The following is a 20,778-nucleotide window of genomic DNA, read 5'->3' on the forward strand; positions in this document are numbered from 1 at the left end:
TTGATACTAATCTATAAAACAATGGGGAACATATACATCCATTGCAAGCAAAACTTACCATCCAATATTTTCATAAAAGTAGTGCACTTATGGTGTTTGGATTATATTCTTATCTGTTTAAAGCTGTTTCCTCTCTGTCTCTGGATCAAAAAGCGGTCACCGTTAACCGGTCTCCTTCTCCGTTCTGCGCATGTCCTCTGGAAACCGGGGGCTGGGGAAAAAAAAAAAAAAAAAAAAAAAAAAAAGAGAGAGAGAGAGAGAGAGAGAGAGAGAGAGAGTTAGTTAGTTAGTTAACAGATGACCAATGGAGCATGTCACAGCACCAGTGTTTTCTATGTCTTCTTGTCCACGATGCACTTTAGGATTTCAATAAGATGCGTGTGTGTTTCCAGATAATCACTTTCTTCCTCGCCGTAAACTTTCACTGCCAGCCGCTCCGAGCTCAGGGTGAGTAACGTTAACGCAAGTCTGTCTGTCTGTCTGTCTGTCTGTCTGTGATTGAACTGTACGATCATGTGTCCATATTTAATGCACTGCTAAGAGCTGGCTGATAAATGGCAGGACAGTGTATAATTCAGGCGTAAAGCCATCACTTGTTCACTGACAGCTGGCATCCTGTTGATGCATTTCGCTCTTTTGTAGTGAGAACATCACGCCAAACTCCATTCACCAAATCCCGCAATGTGACATTCCCTTGCTTATTAATGGACCTGAGCACCTCGCAGACTACTCATTAGGTCGTATTCCGAATTATGAAAGTCCTCTGGTAAATCCGGGCAGCGAAATGTCTAGCAGCCAGCACTTTATTCAATAAAAGCCCCGTTTGATCCAGTCCACATCGAGCTATACCGCCCACCGCGGACTGTGTGCCGTTAGGTGTGAAAAACACTGTCGGAAGACCGGGGAAACAATTGGAAAAGGTGGAATTGAATCACGTTCAGTGGATTTTTTTTGGTGGCCGAATTAAAGAGTGCATCTGTGATATTCCTAAAAGGCTTATAGTGGTGATTTTAACGCGCGAGCGTTGAGTGAATCCATGGTTGTAATGTTAGTACGGCGCTCTGTGTGAGAGCAGTGTCAGGGGGGGTTAGCCTGTAGCGCGCTCTGACTACACGACGATCTGCCTTTGAAGTTTAAAGCCAACTGTGGCGTAGTTAATTTAGATAAACGCTTTCATTCCCCGCTGGGTTCCGTCGGCTAATATTTGACTAGCCTAATAGACGTGAAAGTAGACGTGTTGGGTTCCGTGTGAGATAGGAAGGAAACAGAGCAACATAGCGGATCAGGGGGGAAAAAAAAAAGTGAAAAGGGACCGTTACCGCGATGGACGCCTCTTTGGTCATTAGCAAATTCACTCAGCTTCTAGGAATAACTGTTAAGACATACAAATACAAACAAAATAAGTAACTGCTTGCAAAGTTATTGTCATTTTTTTATGTCACGTGTGTGTGTGTGTGTGTGTGTGTGTGTGTGTGTGTGTGTGTGTGTGTGTGTGTGTGAACAATCATGTTTCACCATCTGTAGGTGAGAAAACCACTAGGAAATCAAAGTGTCTGTGTGTGTCTGTGTTAGCCCCCTAGGTGCTAATGAATCCTCTGGAGCTGTGAAGGCATTCAGAAAGCACAGAGGTGTGTGTGTGTGTGTGTGTGTTAGATTGACTGAGTCAACATGGAGCTGCCACTTTGCGCTGTGTTGCTACATTTTGGAGCCTTTTGGCGAGCCGTGTTCAGCTGTTGTCCCGGCTCAGCGAGAGTCCGGGCTCAGAAATGGCTTTGCTCTTTGATGTTCAGTCCACATGGGTGCAGGATGTGGATTTGCTCTGGCTAAATATCACTTTGTACAGTTTTTATTTTAGTTTTTTTATTCCCTGACACATCTGCCAGGAACATGAAAGAAACACAGCTCTCAGATCCTCATTTGGGGTGCACATTGTCTCCAGCGGCTGGCGACAGCCACGAAGCTCTCAGAAAAGCCCCCAAAAGATGTGAACAGCAGCACGCTGTTAGGGAGATAATGGCTTCACTTATTTAGTGTGGGAATTCCATTAATTCCGTACTTCTGTAGGAGTTTGCGAAAACTTCTCTCTTTCATTTCTTTCCTGTTGTGTTTTGGTCGTGGAGGCGAGCCGGGAGAGAATGCATCTGGAACCAATTTGAGTCCTGAGAGCAGACTGGGAGGAGGAGGAGGAGGAGGAGGAGGGGAAGCAGCGGCAGAGTGAACGGCAGCCCCCTTTCTTCCCATGTCCACCGCGAGCAGCCATGGGCCTGAGTCCCGCAAACCTAATTATAGTTCTGTGAGCACAAGATGAAAGTGCAAGCATATACGGGTGCATTTCTTGGCTATACCTTGGCATAGCGATATTCGAATTGACTATGAAATCTAATGATTCCCCACAGTTTTTTCCCCACACTTTCCTGTGCTTTTCGCCCAGGCTAAATATAAAGACAGAGACATTAAGGGTCAGCTCTTTGGTTGACAGTTTGTCTTTCTGGGCCCAATGATTTCAGTCAAAGTAACGTTTCAGAATGTTCCAGTGACCGCTGACCCGGCTGTGTTTTCCCCCAGAGACTCTGAGTTCAGAGCACCAGAAGGCAGCCGCCCTGTTTTTCCGGTGCCACACCGGTGCTATTGGGTTTGGCTTTAGTCCAAAATCCACGGTGCTCATCGAAACGATGCGACCGTTGGAAAAGCAGTGTTAATTAATCTGCGAATAGTTTGCTGGAACAATGGAAAACTAAATAAATAGCTTGTTCTTAAAGGACAGTTCCGGCGCAAAATGAATCTAGGGGTTAATAACACGTGGTTACCGAGCCGACCGTTCTCTGGGATATGTTTTCTTGCTAATCGAATGTGACCAGTTTTAGCCCAAACCGCTAATTAGCTTATAACGCTAGTCGTCGGGGGTCACGCGAAAGTAAAAAGAAATCGCTATTTCTATACTAACAAGGCTCAACATAGCACCACACTTCCACGGTAACATAATGAGGGTCCCTACATGTAAACCGAAGCATTGAGAACGTTGTATGTGTACAGACAGTTTATTAAAAAGATAGTTTATAAAGACATCTTGGGAAAACAGTCACCATCAATCAAACGCCGAACGCCATGCTTGAGCTATGTTACTGGTTACTGGTTGCACGGTTTTCATCGTTCGACTGGTCGTGACTGTTTTCCCAAGATGGCGCCTGCCCAGTGTTCAAATTACGAAAGCACCAAAGTCAAAAATCTGAGGGGGTCTCTCATATCGGAAGGTGTCTGCCATATGTGGCATTGTAATTTAATCTTAATCAACGCTCATTATCCATCCCTGTGCGATCTCTTACCATTAAAGACGTTAAATTATAATATAGGCTACTACGGACGTAGACCTGAGCCTACCCTATGCTCATGAACTCAGCATGACTGCACTTCACTTCACCACCACACCAAATGTGGCGGTGCTGCGGTGCAAATTCAACTCATGTTTAGTAGGCTACATGTTAACTGAAAGATTCGCAGAAAAAAATATAAACGTTGGAGGCCATTAATCGTCGCGCAAAGTCCTTGAAATCCATTCTGCAGTAAGCGTCATATAGCCATGGCAAAAAGAAAACAAGGCAGTTTAATTCATTTTGGTTTAACTAAGAAATCATGTAGCGATGACGCTAATAGCACGACTAATTCACCTGCTGCAAGCCCTGTTAGCACACCTCCCACCGGGGTGACAACGCAAGAAGAAGCTGAAGAAATAATGTCCTCTCTGGCTGAAGATGATCCTAACCCCTCTCGCTCCTCTCTCTCCCGTTAAATTGGAACAGCCGGCAGTGGAGAGACTGGAAGAGCCGATATATACATGGCTGTTTGTTAAGGATGGAAGCTTGGGGTGCGTCGCTAAGGTCTAATTGAACGGAGGAGTTTAGGGCTGTGCTCGATTGAAGAAATTCTTAGTCGACTAACACTCGTTCAATTGTATCGACTAATCGATTAGTTGATTTAATCGACAGATCTGTAAATCTGAGTTTCTCCGCAAAGAGTCATGCAAAAGCGCCACTTTAATTCTTGTGTTTACCAGAGATGTGCTCATATGGTTCTTGGAAATAAGTCATTCAGCTTGAAAAAAGCATAAAACATGACTAATCGACTATATAAATCTTAGTTGACTAAGACCAAAACGACCGATTAGTCAACTAATCGACTAAGAGGGAGCAGCCCTAGAGGAGTTATGGTATTCTTCGGTAGCCTGAGTAACTTTAACCGTTGTTCATGTGAAATCTCCAAGACAGCCTGATGCTTTGTTTAGGGACTATTTGTGGCTGGCTGTTTGACCTATCTATTCCTGTCAATAAAGTATAATAGGGTAAATCCTGTATAGTGCATACACTTGTAGCTGTTTTGTATCTTTGTAAGTCATTGTAAGTCGCAAGCGCACAGTAGGCCACACAGCAATAATCACAATTCATACATGGAGACGTGACTCACCCTTATACGCTCTACAATATTTCTGTCCACTCGATAACTCAAAGTCAGAAATCATACTGTTTAGTTAGTGGCCTTGGTGGCATGTCGGCCAATGAGAAGCCTTCCCTCAGGACTAAAGCTCAGATCTATTTTGATTTGGGGCTGCAGCAGTTTAATATTCTCTGAATTATTGGCTCTGCAGCTCTTCACTGTGTCAAAGGCTATTCCAGGATAATTACATTTTCTGCTCATTTCCTGGACATCTTTCTCATGTTAGAATATATAGCTCTGCATTCTCCCCAGAAATTAATTGTTCTGCAACAAATGCTTTGCCAGAAGCACTCTGAGTAGAACTGCAATTAAGTTTTAATTGAATACGATGGAACTTTATTGTACAGGACTCCAGTCGTCTTGACTGGTTGTTACTGATCCCACAGAGAACGTAGTGTGTCAGTAGACTGTTTGGAGACATGGAAATTAAACCGAACAAGCTTAAGATCAAGTTTGTTTTGGTTGTACTGCCTTTCCGCTGTCGGCCCCATGCCTTGGTCTTTCATAGCACTTACTGCCGTGTAAAGTAAAGGCATTTAATTGGTACAAACCCTACAGTGTGCCCTGAGCCTTTTATATTTCAGACACCATGTTGGACTCACGTACTGTATAGATGGATTTAACAGCTGTGTTTGTGTTGTGCAAGTGATGGAGCGGCTGTAGTCTGGAGCAGGAGCTGTGTGTGTAAAGGCCCGGACACACAGAGCCGACGGCCGACCGTCGGCGGAAAAGCCAGTCGGACTGATCGGTCTCCCTGAGTTGGTCCAAAAAGTGCCTCAGAACACACCGAAGAGACGAGACGCAGTACGTCTCCATAACAGCAGGCGGCGCTAATCTGTATTGTCGGCTAAAAAAATTAAAACCGGCAGCTGATTGGACAAACGCGTCATGTGGGTCTGGTTCCTCCGGGAAATTCAAAGCCAGACTGTCATGGCGGCTCGTTCAGAATACGATCTCATATTGTACTAAAATAATTCACTGAAACGTGTTTCTGAAAACCTTTTAAGAGAGAAATAGGCCGTGCAGTTGCTGACTCTGTCTTCATTTCAGATCAACAAAGATTTTCGTCAGATTTTGAGAGACTCTAGTCACCTCATTCCGCTCCCCGTTTCCGGGTTAGCTCTCCACCAATCAGATGGGTCGTTTGAGTCCGACTGCCGGCAGTGCCCGCCCCGCCGATTATACATGTCAAATCGGCCAAAATGAAGGACGACGGCCCCTCGGACGGACAACGGCACGGGACACACCGAACAGACTCGAGTCACCGACCTCGCCAGACTGTCCGACAGCCGACTATCGGCTCGGTGTGTCCGGGCCTTTAGATGCTCTACGGTAGCTGTTGTGTGAGTGTGATCAGTGTGAAGCTGGCCCGTGTGTTGCTGCTGTAGAACTTCCTGCGGCACTGCTGAGGATCTGCTAGTCTGTAAGCCTGGGTTATCCATGCAAGGGGTTCAGGTTCTTCACTGGGGGAACAGAAAAGCACTGGAGGCAGGGACACAGTGGGTCTGCCCATCCACAGACCGTTCTTCACAAATCTTTACTCTGACAGCAGACCATACCACAGCTTACATGGAAACGAATCTGACTCAAACAAACAGGAACGTCATATTTCCATCAAGTTTTCGACATTGTTTTTCACTGTTTGGGGTTCGACTGGCACTCTTTTATTTTTTTTTTTAAGATTCTTTTGCAGCAAAGGGCATGCAGCAAAGGGCCACAGGTCGGAGTCGAACCCCAGACCGCTGCGTCGTGGAGTAAACCGCTATATGTGGGCGCCCGCTCTACCAGCTGAGCTACCTAGGGGTCCCATCTGGCACTCATTTAATGAAGTCATCTTGCGCCCTCTTCTTCTGCAGTGGTAAAATGGCTTTCTGACTGGAGCTGCAGCTTATCTCGATGAACCAACTCACATAACGGGTAGAAAACAAGCATTCATTCGCTTTTCGAAATGCGGTTCAAATTTGCGACGCATTTGGATGGAAACCGGACTAATGTCCCGAGAAATGTTTTTTACCTTTGGCCTTACAAAGCCAGTTATGAAGTGATGCCTGGAGAATCACCGTCATGAGTTACACTGTGCCACCTCTCACCTCCACCTCCACCTGAAGGAGATGCATCACACTGAAATGCTTTTCCTCTCGTTGAATCCCTCCTCTCTGCCTCCCCGCGTCTCGGTATGTGGCCATATGCTCCTCATTATGTCATGTCCCATCACACAGGTCAGGTCTTCGTCCTCCTTTGATTCAGCTAATCGAATATGAAATGAGGGGGAAGGACACACTACCATCTGGAGCCGTGTGTGTGTGTGTGTGTGTGTGTGTGACATCTGCTCTAGTATTCAGGCGTGCTGGAGGGTGTGTGTCTGGTGTGTTTGTTTGTATGCTACCTAACCTAACCATGCAGTGCTTTGTGAGGCAATAACAAGATTTTGAAATCAACTGTGTGATTCATAGCAAGCCAGTGAAAAGTTCTGAGAACAGCGGGGGGGGGGGGGGTTCAGTGAGGAGTCGGGCAGCGGCACTCTGAATACACTGAAGTTGTCTGATTGATGTTTTACACAGACCTGTAAAGGACTGGCTCATGGTCTCTCTTTGCCCTCCCGACTGCCAACTTCCCTGGCATCGTTCCGAGAAAATTAGCGTCCAAACGGATCCATTTGTAAATGACTCAACACGCTACTTCATATGCCAGGCCTATAGGTGGCGCTGTTTCTGCTACGGAAATTCACCAAAAACAGAGAAGAAGAGGCGGAGCATGCTTGCGCGCTGTATACAAACAGACAGTAGAGGAAGAAACCAAACACAAGCTAGCTAGCTATATGCTACCTTCCATTGCTACGGTGCCATGTGGTTGTGGGCATTAGGACGTGTGGCGGTGTGGCAATGACATCATCGATACACAGTAAGCAAGTATGTGGCTTGCCACGCCAAGACCCGCCCTTCAATAGCATTCACACACTACTATTGGCCAGGCGTCCATGCTTACATGTATAGGTCCTATCCCCTGACCAATCCCCTAACTCTAACCTTAACCACTCGAGGTGAAATGCCTAACCCCAACCAATCGAGCTCCTTCGTAGGGCGGGTCTTGGCGTGGCCATAGTGGGATTCGTAATTTTGCATGCGGCTTTGCCGTCCAAACGAAGCCGCGAGGGCGGCGTTTTTGAATTTTTTCACCCTGGGACCAGGTTTCAAAAAAAGCGCGGACGACCGGCCAAAAACGATGTACGTTTACACCAAAAAGGTGTGTGGATGGCCCCTCAGTTTACTCTCAGGGACCTCTCTCGCACCTCCTGTGTGAAAAGAGACAGAAACACGGAGAGCATACTTTATCTTCTACATGATGAATGAATATGGATATAGGGAAAAATGTGTTTTCCACCAAACGTCCTCTCTTCATGCTAAATCTCAATGAATCAATGCACAGGAAGTGACCTCTGACCTCCATCCATTAAACTCCCCCCCCCCCAGCGGCTCTGAGGAATGCAGGAAGCAGTATTCCTACACACTCTTAACACGCGCCACTGCTGTTCATCTGTTCAACGTAGCCAGGGGAAAGAGTCAGGGCTTTCTGTATCATTTTAAAGCTGAACTTTAACGTTAGAAAGTGTTGTTAAGCCTGTGCCGGGCTGGACCTGCTGTCTCCTCATGACAACCATCCAATAATAATCCTGTCCACACTGGCCTTCACACGGTTCCAACGTGAGACATTTACAGGGTGAACAGGGAGCGTGTTTAGGGCCTGGCTATTGGGCTTAAAGCCGTGGGTTTTTTTTTTTTTTTACTGCCAAAATATTTAACATGCACATGAATTATAAGCTCATAGAAGCAATGAAGCTTTTGTAGCTATCCCCACCCCCTAACACACACACACAGGAGAGAAGCCAGAGTAATGTCACAGTTTTAGAGAGAGGGGGGAGCAGCAGCAGCTCACAGTCCGTTCACAGATTACAACTGGGATTTGATTCTGAAGGAAATATCTTTCTGTAATAGTCCGCATGCTGTGATTCGGCAGAAAAGTTGAAGTCCACCCTCAGTGTTATTATGGTTGTGTAGTTTATTGCAGTGGGAATCAACAGACAGGAAACTTGGCTGTGGATGTTTTCTGGAATGTTAATGACGAGCCGTTTGGTATTGCCTTTACCAAATCAATTAGACTGTGGTTGGCCCTAAATCACAGTTGTTGTTTTTTTGTTTATGGTGTGACTGAGTTCATATCGTGTACAGCTTCTTCTGGATTTAACTTTTTTTTTCCTCATCGATGAGCCAGTAATAACGAAATATGTTTGTGTGAGAGGCTCCCATCCTGTGTGATGATGTGTCTGTCAGAGGATGTGTCTGTAGTCACAGCTGAACCAATTAGTGCCCTTTTAAATCCCTCGTGCTTTAAAAAGGATGGGAAAAGGGTTATTATTGTAGACTTTAATGGGCTGATGACAACTGTAGCGTCCGACGTACTGAGCGGATGAACACACATTGTGTCAGTCGGCCCGCCACCTCCTCTCTGCCTGCGGTACGAGGGGACTGGAGCTCCTGCTGCATCTCTCTCTCTCTCTCTCTCTCTTTCTCTCTCTCTTCTCTCTCTCTCTCTCTCTCTCTCTCTCTCTCTCTCTCTACATTAACAATCTGATCGCTTCACATTCGTTTCTGCTTCTTCTGCCTAGCAGACGAATGACTGACAGCTGCCACATGGCTCACAGGTTCATATGATTGTTTGAAGCTGATAGGACAAAACCTTTGTCTTTAGTATCACCTGATACTCAGCAGGAGTTTGTAGCGTTCGCTAATGTTAGCTTCTTATCTGGGCTCTGATAAACAGTAAATTCATCAGAGTCAGGGTGCCCAACGCTATTTTCCGATAAACTGTAGCTGTCATATTTCACGGGACCCGAGTGGGTGCGGTTTTCATGTTCCAGTTGTTCAGCCTCAGAGAGAGAGAGAGAGAGAGAGAGAGAGAGAGAGAGAGAGAGAGCGGCTGACCGTTGGCCTGAGATCAGTAGAGCAGCCGTGTATAATTACGACTTTATGACATTTCATAAACAGCTGATTGAGCGGCGGTGCGCTGATGTTGCGCGATGTTTATCATGCGGCGCCCGAGTGCATTTGACCGGCATGAAATCGGCATATGTCAGACTGACCGGCAGGTCGCCGGTCATGGCCGATCACGTGAAAATCGGCAAATTCCGGTCACCAGCCGGCCAATCGGTGCATCTCTAGATATTAGACATTAAGTCATGACATGTAACATAGCATTCATGCGATATCTTTGTGTTACCCAAATTGGTAATTTTTAGAAAACCAGCTTAGTTTACTTTATACCCTTTACCCACCAATATAAAAAAAAAAAGTATATTCAGGTTTTCTAAATGCGGTTAATGCGTGAGATATTTTGCTATTCCTGAAAATAAGTCTGAAAAATTGGGGTCATGCCATATTTGAGGTCTAGACATTTAAATGTCAATATCCACTCACAACAGCAGATGACCCAAATATGGCCCAGATAGCAGGGATGAGTGGAACCAGAGCATGGGAATGGGAGGAGACTATAGTGAGAGTGAACTGCAGCAGTACCCGAGACCGAGCAGAGCCCGGCAGGCGGTCTGTTCTTTGTGTGAGCCTCAGTGAGCCAGAAACTAACCAGGCACTGATATCATCTACTGAAATCTCAATCTGACATGTATACTGGCCGGTAGAAGTTGCGCAACATCGGGGAAACACATTCAATGGCAGAATCTGGTCTATTCCCAGACGGTCCCCAGCAGCAGCCCTGCCTTTCACCATTTTTACACCAAGCACGGTCTCACGGCAGTTCGTGAAATGGTCACGTTATTTTTAATCTATTGATATGTGTTCACAGGGACGTTTTTGTCGTTTGTTTTGTGGTGGCCAGCAAGAAATGGTCTGTACGGAGATTAACGGGGAAAGCAAACGCCACACCCCGGGGGAGGAGGCCTCACACGCCGGGAAACTGCCGCGGGGAACATGCGACAATAACGGGGCGGTTAACGGGGAAACAAAACGCCACACGCGGGACGCGATCCCCATCCTCCTGGGTGAAAGTCCTGAATTGTTTGACCCATCCACCACCCCCAACCAACCCCCTTACGCGGATTTTCGGCATTTAATACTACTCGCTACCGTACACGTGCTGTGACCACGACATATGCTTCCCATTTAAATACATTAGTTTACATTTTCGTCCTGGCCACCGCGAAACAAACGACAAAAACGTCCCCGTGAACCCGTATCAGTAGATTAAAATAACGGGACCATTTCACGTACTGCCGTGAGACTGGGTTGCAACACCACATCATGTCACCACTGAGAGTTCAGATTTGGAGTTAATTCTCATGCACTTTGATGGTTATTGCCATCACAAGATGTTTTTTCTCTCTTTTTTCGGTCAGGTGGGGGAAGGTTTGGATGGGATGTTGTTTTTCTTAGAGTGTTCTCACACACATGGCACAGATAACTGACTGAGGTTTGCTGGTTGAAGCTGCAAACTCAATTTGACCATCACGTGCTGAAACAAAATACTGTTGATGTGATTGGCAGGTGGGACTTTGAACAAAGTTGACCCCCCCCTAATGTTTGAGTAACCCCCCCCCCCGTAGTTGGACCCCATGAGATCTCAGACCTCATGCTGACACTGTCCCTTATCTCTGGGAATACTTGTTCTTCGGTCAGATAAAGGTCTCCATCATGTAAATGTTCCTTACAGACATTCCCGTGTGACGTTTGTCACCTGGGGCGCCAGAGAGTCGGAAAACTAACGATATGAAGGAAGAAGAGTTTTCGGTCAAGTTTCCATCCAAATGTCTGAACAGCATTTGGAGAAAATGCGTGTTTCCATCCACAGTTTTGGTTCTTAATTCTCTAGTCGGTTGCCATTAAACTATGTTGGAAATATGACATTTCTTTACATTTCATTAGGGCTGGGCGATAAGGAGAAAATCAAATATCACGATATTTTTGACCAAATACCTCGATATCGATACCGCAACGATATTATTGTAGTGTTGACTATTGGTGCTTTCACAAAATATTTACACAATGCGATTTTTGATAAATAATCATCAGTAATGTGGATATAATGACTAAGTGGATAAAGGCAAATAATAGAACAGTTACAACAGTCTGGTAAGTTCATAAAATGACATCACTTTACTGTAATGCAGCCTTTAAAACCAGGAAAAGACAACACTTATGCCATATCACGATATTACGATATCCAAAATCTAAGACGATATCTAGTCTCATATCACGATATCAATATAATATCAATATATTGCCCAGCTCTACATTTGATGTATTAATGTAACACAGATCTGATGTTCTCACACGTCCGCTGCACTGTTCTTTCTATCAACAGAACATCTTTTCCACCTCAGACACAAGTTAAAAACGTTTGCAGTATATGGATCTTTTGTTCTGGCTTCAACAATTTAATTTAGTGTGTAATTAATAATTAATGAAGGATGAAGGACTGTCAGGGCTGACCTAAACTACCTGTAGCATGGACAAGGGATACACTAAACACAATCAACCAAAACACTTTTATTGTCCATTATTTCTATCAGTTATGATCACACTCAGGGATCCAGGAACATCCATGAACATTGTCTATCCCCATTATCCAAACCACTTCATATGGAAGCCATTTGCCTTCATTTCCTTTCCAAATAAGTTTGACCTGGGGCTTGATGTATGTACGATCAAACTGTACACACAACATGATCTCTATGATGGTCCCGTCTGATCGCTTGGGTTTCTTGACCAAACATAGATGGAAAGTATGGCAAAAGTATTTAGGAAAAGTTCAAATTGAAGTCTTTTTTTAACTGATTTGGTCTTGCTTCCAGATGTAGGCACGCACCGTCAACAGATTAATGTTGACATTGCAGTCACACATGTTTAAAGGGATACTCCACTGTTTGTTGAAATAGGGCTTATCACGGTCTCCCCTAGCTCTAGATAGGTGGGCCAACGCATTTTTTGTGCATGCATTGTTTAAGTCCGGTGCAGCACCGGCAGCGCCGCCGCTAGTTAGCTTAGCTTAGTGAATGGAATCCTATGTTGCCGGTTAGCATGTTGTGAGTAAAAGTGAGCCAACAAAAGACAAAAAAACAACCTAATTACTTGCACTGAGACAAAAAATGCATTGGTCCACCTATCTACAGCCAGGGGAGACCGTGATAAGCCCTATTTCAACAAACAGTGGCGTATTCCTTTAAGTAGAGAAGAGCCACAGTGTTTAGTAAATGAAGCGCTGATGCTGAGGTCCAGCATGTGTAGCTGCGAGGTCGACTGCACTGTGCTTCATTCCGGAGACGGAGTGTAACAATGTAGCTGGGGAGGGGATGGGGGGTTCCTGTTGTGTGTGTTGAGCAGGAATGGGGCCAGCTCTCATTAGCAGCCAGCCGGGGGCCTCGTACAGTACCCCCCCCCCCAACCTCCCTCAAATTATTATGTCACCTGCCATTGTTTCTTTGTGTTTGTGTGTGTGTGTGTGTGTGTGTGTGTGAGGGAGGGGGTGGGAGTGAGAGTTCATTTAGGCCAGAAAGTGTGCCGACAAATGAACCAACTCAGCATACAGCAATAAGCTGAAGATACGTTGATTGTCAGCCATGCTAGTGGCTCGATGGCTGACCATATGAGTTAGGGTTAGGGGTTAGGGGTTAGGGGGTTAGGGGTTAGGGGGTTAGGGGTTAGGGGGTTAGGGGTTAGGGGTTAGGTCGGTCCGACACTTTCGGTCCAGATTGAAATCCAACTGTTACATGGATTTCCTTGACATTTGGTATAGACTTCATAGTGGTGAGAGGATGAAGCCTACTGACTTTAACTCTAGCTGACACGTTTGCCCTTTACTGAAATATCCCAGCAGCTCTTTCAATTACAGTTATCAGTGTTTCCTTTGGAAAATGAGTGCAGTGGTCCAAATACTCCCCAGCCTTCCTCCTGATTGACAAAATGTGTGTCTAGTATACTTTCAATGCTCCGATCAGTACATGGTGCTTGAGAGAGGCGCGCTCGTGCCTTCTGGCTCCTGGAGGAACTGCTTTTCCAGTGTCTTTCAGCCTAGCAACATTTCTCTCATGTCTTTGCTCCCTGGAGTTTGCCAAGAGTTCCTCCCTGTCCATGTTCTTATCCACGCTCTCGTCCTCTCCTCCCCCTGTTGTATTCACTGGTGCTGGCAGAGTCAGAGTTGCAACGACAGTTCAGTTTACTCCAAGGTCCAAAACGAATCAGGATAACACAGTATGGGAGAGGCAGAAGCTGTGCAGCCGGTTTACCTCAACAACACAGTGCTGAGCTTCTGCTGGAGATTGGTGAGGGCCCGGTGCTAGGACAGCCAGCCAGCGTCTTTGACCTCCTGAAGAGAAACAATAAGGTTAGAGACGTCAGACAATAGAGAAAGAAGCCAAACACTTCACTTGATTTTTTTAACGTTGTGTTCTCACCAGTCGGCCACCGGCTCCTGTTGCCTACCCAGGGAATGGGAAAGTATTTTTAGCTTTCCAGTGTGATCTGCAGGAGAGCTGGAAACAGACAAAGTGCTGGTCTAAGACTTAGGCCCTGTTTACACGAGAACGCTTACGGGTAAAAATACTGTCTTTTCTTTTTCAGATGTGCCTTTCGTTTCCACCAGGGTAAAAACGCAAAAAGTCTGCAGCCTCTATTGTTGTGGTGGCTGGCGACCCACCCCATATTTCGTTACATAAATCAAAATATAGAGTGATTACTCGCCCATGGCCACTCCGGCGTTGGCTATCCACAGCCTGGCTCTACTTTCAGCTTTGATGATGTCTGACTTTTACAGATGGCGTCTTTCTCGTGTGGATATGACGTACCCTCCAGGTACAGGATACTGCGGAAGCAATTCGGTCCATATGTCTATATATTTTGACTGGCAGGACTCCCGGTCCACGCCCTGTTGTGTCCAGACAACATTGTCAGCTTTTGTTGTTCGCTTCGCCACGTTTTGATTTTGCGCTACTAAGGAGAGAAGTAGAAGGAAGGTTCTACGCAGGCGCGTGGACTTGGTGGTGTTGTGTGGCAGTGTGTCACACCACCACCTAGCCGCCTGGTGTGCATACTACATCGAATTTCACACACTTCTGCGTCACCATATGCACACAGATTTCCCCCCCAAAACGCTCGTCTAAATGCGGAATAAAAAGTGAGAACCCAACGCCACTTTTGCGTTTTCTCTTCACATCGTTTCCATCTAAACATAGCCTTAGGTTGTACAGCTCAGCCATGACATGCCGGTACTTTAAACGCTGCCCTAAGAATCTCCGAGGTGTAGTCTTCAAAGATCTGCACGGGGTGCTTCTGGCGCACGATTCGGTCCTCGTTGGTAGCGCTGAAGCCAGATAATTACAGGACATGGTCTCCATCCAGGCTGAGGCTTGACTGCAGGTGGATTGAAGAATCTGATCACCTAGTAGTTAGACCAAATGTTCTGAGAAGAAGCTAGTAGGTCGGTGTCCCGCGATAGATTTTGGGAGTCCAATAATAAAAACCGATACTATTCCTCCGGCTCCGACTCTCCAGACCTGCGGCCTCAGCAGCCAGCTTGGTGAAGCCTGCTTCTCTTTAGAGCATCAAAGATGAGTGTAACAGACCCAGTGATGGAATCCAGACACAATGAAGACACACCACCGCAGGGGTTGCTCACGCATGCACGTACACACACGCACGCACGCACACACACACGCACGCACGCACACACACAATACAGAGAGCTTCACATAAGGATAAGGGAATGCAGCAGAATGTAAGTCCTGCTCATTATTCTCTCTCTCTCTCTCTCTCTCTATATATATATATATATATATATACAGTATCTCACAAAAGTGAGTACACCCCTCACATTTTAGTAAATATTTCATTATATCTTTTAATGGGACAACACTGAAGAAATTACACTTTGCTACAATGTAAAGTATGAAGTGTAGAGCTTGTATAACAGTGTAAATGTGCTGTCCCCTCAAAATAACTCAACACACAGCCATTAATGTCTAAACCGCTGGCAACAAAAGTGAGTACACCCCTATGTTAAATTCCCATAGAGACAGGCAGATGTTTATTTTTAAAGGCCAGTTATTTCATGGATCCAGGATACTATGCATCCTGATAAAGTTCCCTTGGCCTTTGGAATTAAAATAGCCCCCCCACATCATCACATGCCCTTCACCATACCTAGAGATTGGCATGGTTTTATGTTGGTTAGCCTAATAGCTGGTTTGATTTGCATTGAGAGATGATTTTATGGACAACACATTTACACTGTTATACAAGCTGTACACTTAATACTTTACATTGTATCAAAGAGTAATTTCTTCAGTGTTGTCCCATTAAAAAATATAATGAAATATTTACTAAAATGTGAGGGGTGTACTCACTTTTGTGAGATAGTGTGTGTGTATACATATATATATATATATATATATATATATATATATATATATATATATATATATATATATATATATATATATATATATATATATACACACTTTTGTCTGTGTGTTAAGTACACAGCTGATGTCATGATGTGGTTAGCCTAGCTTAGCATACAGCTGCAGTGTTAATTAGTGAGATGTAGAGGTGTTTGTCCCTAAGCAAGAGGAGTGGAGGAAACAACTGATTTCCATACAGTAAGAACCACGATAATGATCCTGTACCATTCTGAAGATAATCACAGCTTCACAAAAATGTACTTTTGCATTTCATTAAACAGCTTCAACTGAACCTGGTGCACATGCAGCAGGCCTGCAAAGAATCCAGCCTGTCAGCACACACTGCAACTCTTTACCAAACCTCAGAGAAGGTATTATCTCTCTCTGTAGTCTGTTTCATTTCCAAAGAGAGGTGTTTTCCACTGCTGGAGACACAACGTTGAGCTTTCTTTCGTTCCCCATGACTTTCTTTGAGTGACTTGTGTTTTATTAAAGAGCAGTGATGTGGGTCAGTTAAGATTTTGTCATTCTTGTATGGACAGACGACAGTAACAAATGGATGCCGGTAAAATATGCAAGTGGCTGGTAGATTAGCTTCACTCATTAGCCCAAAAAACAAACAAACGTAATCTATGAAGTGGCTGGTAACATGTGAACATTCTCTAGCCATTTGGCCGGTGGACTGAATGCAGGTAACTTTATGACAGCTTTCTGTGCCCGCCAGCAGTGACCTCCGTCAGCTTCACAGCCGGCTGTGTTTCATTGTGCAGTGAAGGGTTTGCCCACTTGAGTAAGAGCCTGAAACTACCCCCACCCTCCCATTGCCCCCCTTATTCTGAATCATGACCCTGAGAGCCGGAGGATTCCACCCGACTAAGCACGTCCTGACTCATGTTTGTAATTTGGGGTTGACCTATCCTTTTTAAGCCTCGGATGAAAAAAAAAAAAGACAGGAGCAGAGACAGAGCTGGTGCTGCTCGCTGCCTGCAGGACTCAGCTCAGCGTCCCTGTGTTCCAGAGTCATGTGACGTCCACATACAGGGAGACTGGAGCCAGCCCTTTCCTGGAACCTGAACCTGAACCTGAACCTGAACCTGGGCCGCGCCGTGTTTCATCTGCGTGTTTATTACGTCTGTCCAGCTTTGAGACAAGTACAGATTGTTTATGTGGTATGATATAAAATGTTGTCTTGCAAGTCAGTGTGATTATATCTTCACCGAAACCCTCCCACAGCTAGACCCAGTCGATGTCTGAAGGGTCACTGACTGTGAGCCTTTCCCCCTGGTGTTCGTCCTGTGATAATGCTGTGGACTGTAAACTAATGCCCCGAACAGCGGCATCACAACTGACTCTGTGCATCTGTCTGCAGATCCCTCCTGCTGCCAACATGCTGTCGAGTTAGCGCGTTGCAAAGAAGCTTGTGACCAGGTATAAAACACACACACACACACACACACACACACACACACACAAGCCCACTCCTCAGCCCATTATAGGCGGCCCATGAATAGAGGTTTTTGAAGGGGAGTGGTGCAAAGTTTTTTTGTCTTTTGGTTCTTTCAAGTGCAGAAAAAAGTCTCACTCTGTTTCAATTGGCAGCAGGTGACGGTTCCCCCCCCCCCCCTTTCTGTCTTCTGAAGCCTCCATGTCCTTCTTCTATGGTCGTAAAAGAAGCTTTTCTCTGCAGAGAGTTCAACCTCCCTCCTGCTTTTGAAGTGGGGACAGAACTTCTTGTGCTCTTATTGGCTGACATCACCACTTTGCTAGCCAAAGAAAGAAAGAAAACAGATAAAATGATCAGATGAAAGAGGAAGATGGAGAAAAAGCAGTGTAGAAAGGGGAGAGACGTCTCAAAAATAAGGAAAAGGTGGGGAGAGAAAGAGAGAGTGATATCATCCCACTTCTTAACTTTTTTTATTTCTTGCTCCGTAGCTATGTTACTTTTATACACATTAAATAGCTCTTTTCTTACTCTATTTTTTACCTTGAATTTGACTGTGAGCAACTGCAACTGAAAAGTGTGTGTGTGTGTGTGTGTGTGTGTGTGTGTGTGTGTGTGTGTGTGTGTGTGTGTGTGTGTGTGTGTGTGTGTGAGCCGTTCTTCAGACATTCTGCTGATTCTATGTAGAACTCATCACTGTTTTGATTCTGCTGCTTTGGTACCTTTCAGTTAGAAGGGGAATTAAAAAGTAAGTCACCAATGTCAGCACCTGGCCAATGAAGTATTGGTATTGCTTTAGTTATTGGTTTTTTAAAGATCATTTTTGGGGCTTTTCCACCTTTAATTTTTGACAGGACAGCTAGGTGAGAAAGTATGTAGGTAAAGTAGCATAGCGCATTAGATAAAATCAAATAAAATGCACTTACAAACCAGTGATTTAGGCTAAAACGACATCAAAAGACAAACACTTGATTACAAACGTAGCAGGATAAGACAATTAAGATGCCGGGAAGGCCAATGTAAAAAGGTGAGTTTTGAGCATGGCTTTGAATATCACTATTGAAGGGGCACTCCTGATGTCAGGTGGCAGTCGGTTCCACAGCTGAGGGCCAGCAACAGAAAAGGCTCTGTCACCTTTTTGCTTAAGCCGGGACCGTGGGACATGGAGGAGGCCTTGGCTGGAGGATCTGAGGGACCTGGGAGCTACGTGGGGATGAATGATATCTGCTATGTAGCTGGGGGCCAGGGCGTGAAGAGATTTGTCACAGGTCGGATTCAAACCCTGGACCTCTGCATCGAGGCATAACCCTCTAAGTATATGTGCGCCTTGCTCTACCCACTGAGCCAACCCGGCCACACGTATTGGTATTGCTTATGTGATATGATATCGGGATGGTCCAGCTGACCTACACCATCAGTTTCAGCCCCAAATATGCCTTCAGTCAGAACTTCCAGAGACACATCTCAGGTTGGGACTGATGCTTGTTTAATCTTCCTTGTCCAAACCTGGCACCTACATTACCCACAATGCATCCACTGACAGTAGAGTCAGAGATTGAGGTGTGTCCTGCTAGCAGCAGCTAGCAGGCTTGTTCGAGATGAGCGATCGCCGCCCAATGCGTGCCGGTTAGACTTGTGTCCGACTTGATCCCGACTTGCTCTGACGTCATGCACACGTGGGCGACGATAACCTCACGAGATCAAGGCGGCCGCGGTTTTTAGAGCCAGGCGCCGCAGTTGCTCTCCGCCGACTGCAAAACCCAGGCGGACCCAGGGCATGCTGGGAAACGCCGGCCTCTCAGATGATCCAACAGCTGATTGGTTCAGAATCGACTCAACATGATGACGTTTTACATAAACGTTTTATTGATTTTGGGGGAATTTGAACTGCTATTTGTCTGATTTAAATGCTTATTCTGTACAGAACACATGTGTGGCTGACAGGGCTGTAGTCAAGACCACCTTTGTCGAGTCCAAGACAAGTCCAAGACCACGACTAGTCAAGTCCAAGTCAAGACCAAGTCCAGAGAGGTTCGAGTCCAAGACAAGACCGAGTCCAAAAAGGTTCAGGTCCGAGTCAGCACCGAGTCCAGGACAGGAAAAAAAAAGTCTAATGCGTCCATGACATTATCAGTCATTTGGGGTTATTATTTGTTGATTTAAAAGCAAAAACAGTGTCACAACACCCAGGATTTTTAAGTAAAGGCATTCCCCTTGATATCATATATTCTAATCTAAAGAAAACAGAATGATGATATATGGTGATACCTCATAATAACAGTGTTAGATGTATGTAATCAATGTATTCTGCAAATATCTTTATGTAAAAAGAAAAATAGATTACAATCCAAATATAAAAACATAATGAAGTAAGGCTAACAGGCATTCTGTATTGCTTTCAAATATTTATTCTCCTTTGGATGGACTTTTCTAATTATATCTGAGTCAGCACACATGTAGACTAGGAATCATTTACTCCCCCCTCCTGTTTTGCTCTTTTGTTGTTAATGTAGGCCTATTAATAAACCCCTGGACTGTAATATTTCAGATGTGTTTGAGCAATGTCCAAAACTTTGTGCACACACAAAATACAGTATATCTGTGTTCTCTGTGATTTGGAGGAGTCGTGATTTTGAGAAAAATAAAGTTATAATAGGCTATTACAAGAATAAAGTCACTGTATTTCAGAAATCTACCTGCACCATAGTCTGCTGTGCATTACGTGATTGCTGTAGATCTCAGACCTTCTGACAGACACAGAGCCCTGTTTGGGTGTCTGAATGAGACAAAGAGTTTAGCTAGAGAAGTGGCCGTACGCTGCTCTACATCGGAGGTGGAAAACCGAATCTACTGCAGAAATACACGGAGCACAAACGCAACACATATACCGCAGCATGTCAACAGTAGAGCGCATCCGTTATAACCTGAGGCTGCGCTGCATTTTACAGAGTGGACACTAAGAGACGCACAGGTCTGCTTCAGAGCTCCGTGTGGTTGAGTCTGAACCATAGACTGGAAACGTCACGTCACAGGAACTTTAAACTAAACTTCAAAATCGGGACTGTCCCGGTCAAATCGGGACTGTCCCGGTCAAACCGGGACGTATGGTCACCCTAATTATGTTCCTAGTAAACAAACATAGGTAGCGGCAAAAACGTTATATGGGAACATAGTAAAGAGTAAAGACACCTGGATTCGGTCGAGACCAAAAGCCATATTTGGCAAGACCAGTGGCCGAGACCGAGACAAGTCCGAGTCCGAATACCAGCGAGTCCGAGACAAGTCCGAGACCATAGAAAAACGGACTCGAGTCCAGACTCGAGTCCAAGACCGGACTCGAGTACTACAGCCCTGGTGGCTGATAGTGACATTTAGATGTCAGAGA

The 20,778-nt window shown here is 45.2% G+C and overlaps 1 protein-coding gene across 1 annotated transcript in view; it reads left to right on the forward strand.

Moving 5' to 3' along the window:
- Positions 1-269: 269 nt before the first annotated feature.
- reck (reversion-inducing-cysteine-rich protein with kazal motifs) overlaps positions 270-20,778 on the forward strand; it is a 66,747-nt gene continuing 46,238 nt past the window's right edge. Inside the window, exons 1-2 of the mRNA XM_039790206.1 lie at positions 270-447; positions 17,322-17,380. Coding sequence (XP_039646140.1) covers positions 375-447; positions 17,322-17,380 — 132 coding nt within the window. The 5' untranslated portion in view covers positions 270-374. The remainder of the gene's footprint in view (positions 448-17,321; positions 17,381-20,778) is intronic.

This window comes from Perca fluviatilis, chromosome 22, assembly GCF_010015445.1.
Source record: "Perca fluviatilis chromosome 22, GENO_Pfluv_1.0, whole genome shotgun sequence".
Classification (NCBI taxonomy): domain Eukaryota; kingdom Metazoa; phylum Chordata; class Actinopteri; order Perciformes; family Percidae; genus Perca; species Perca fluviatilis.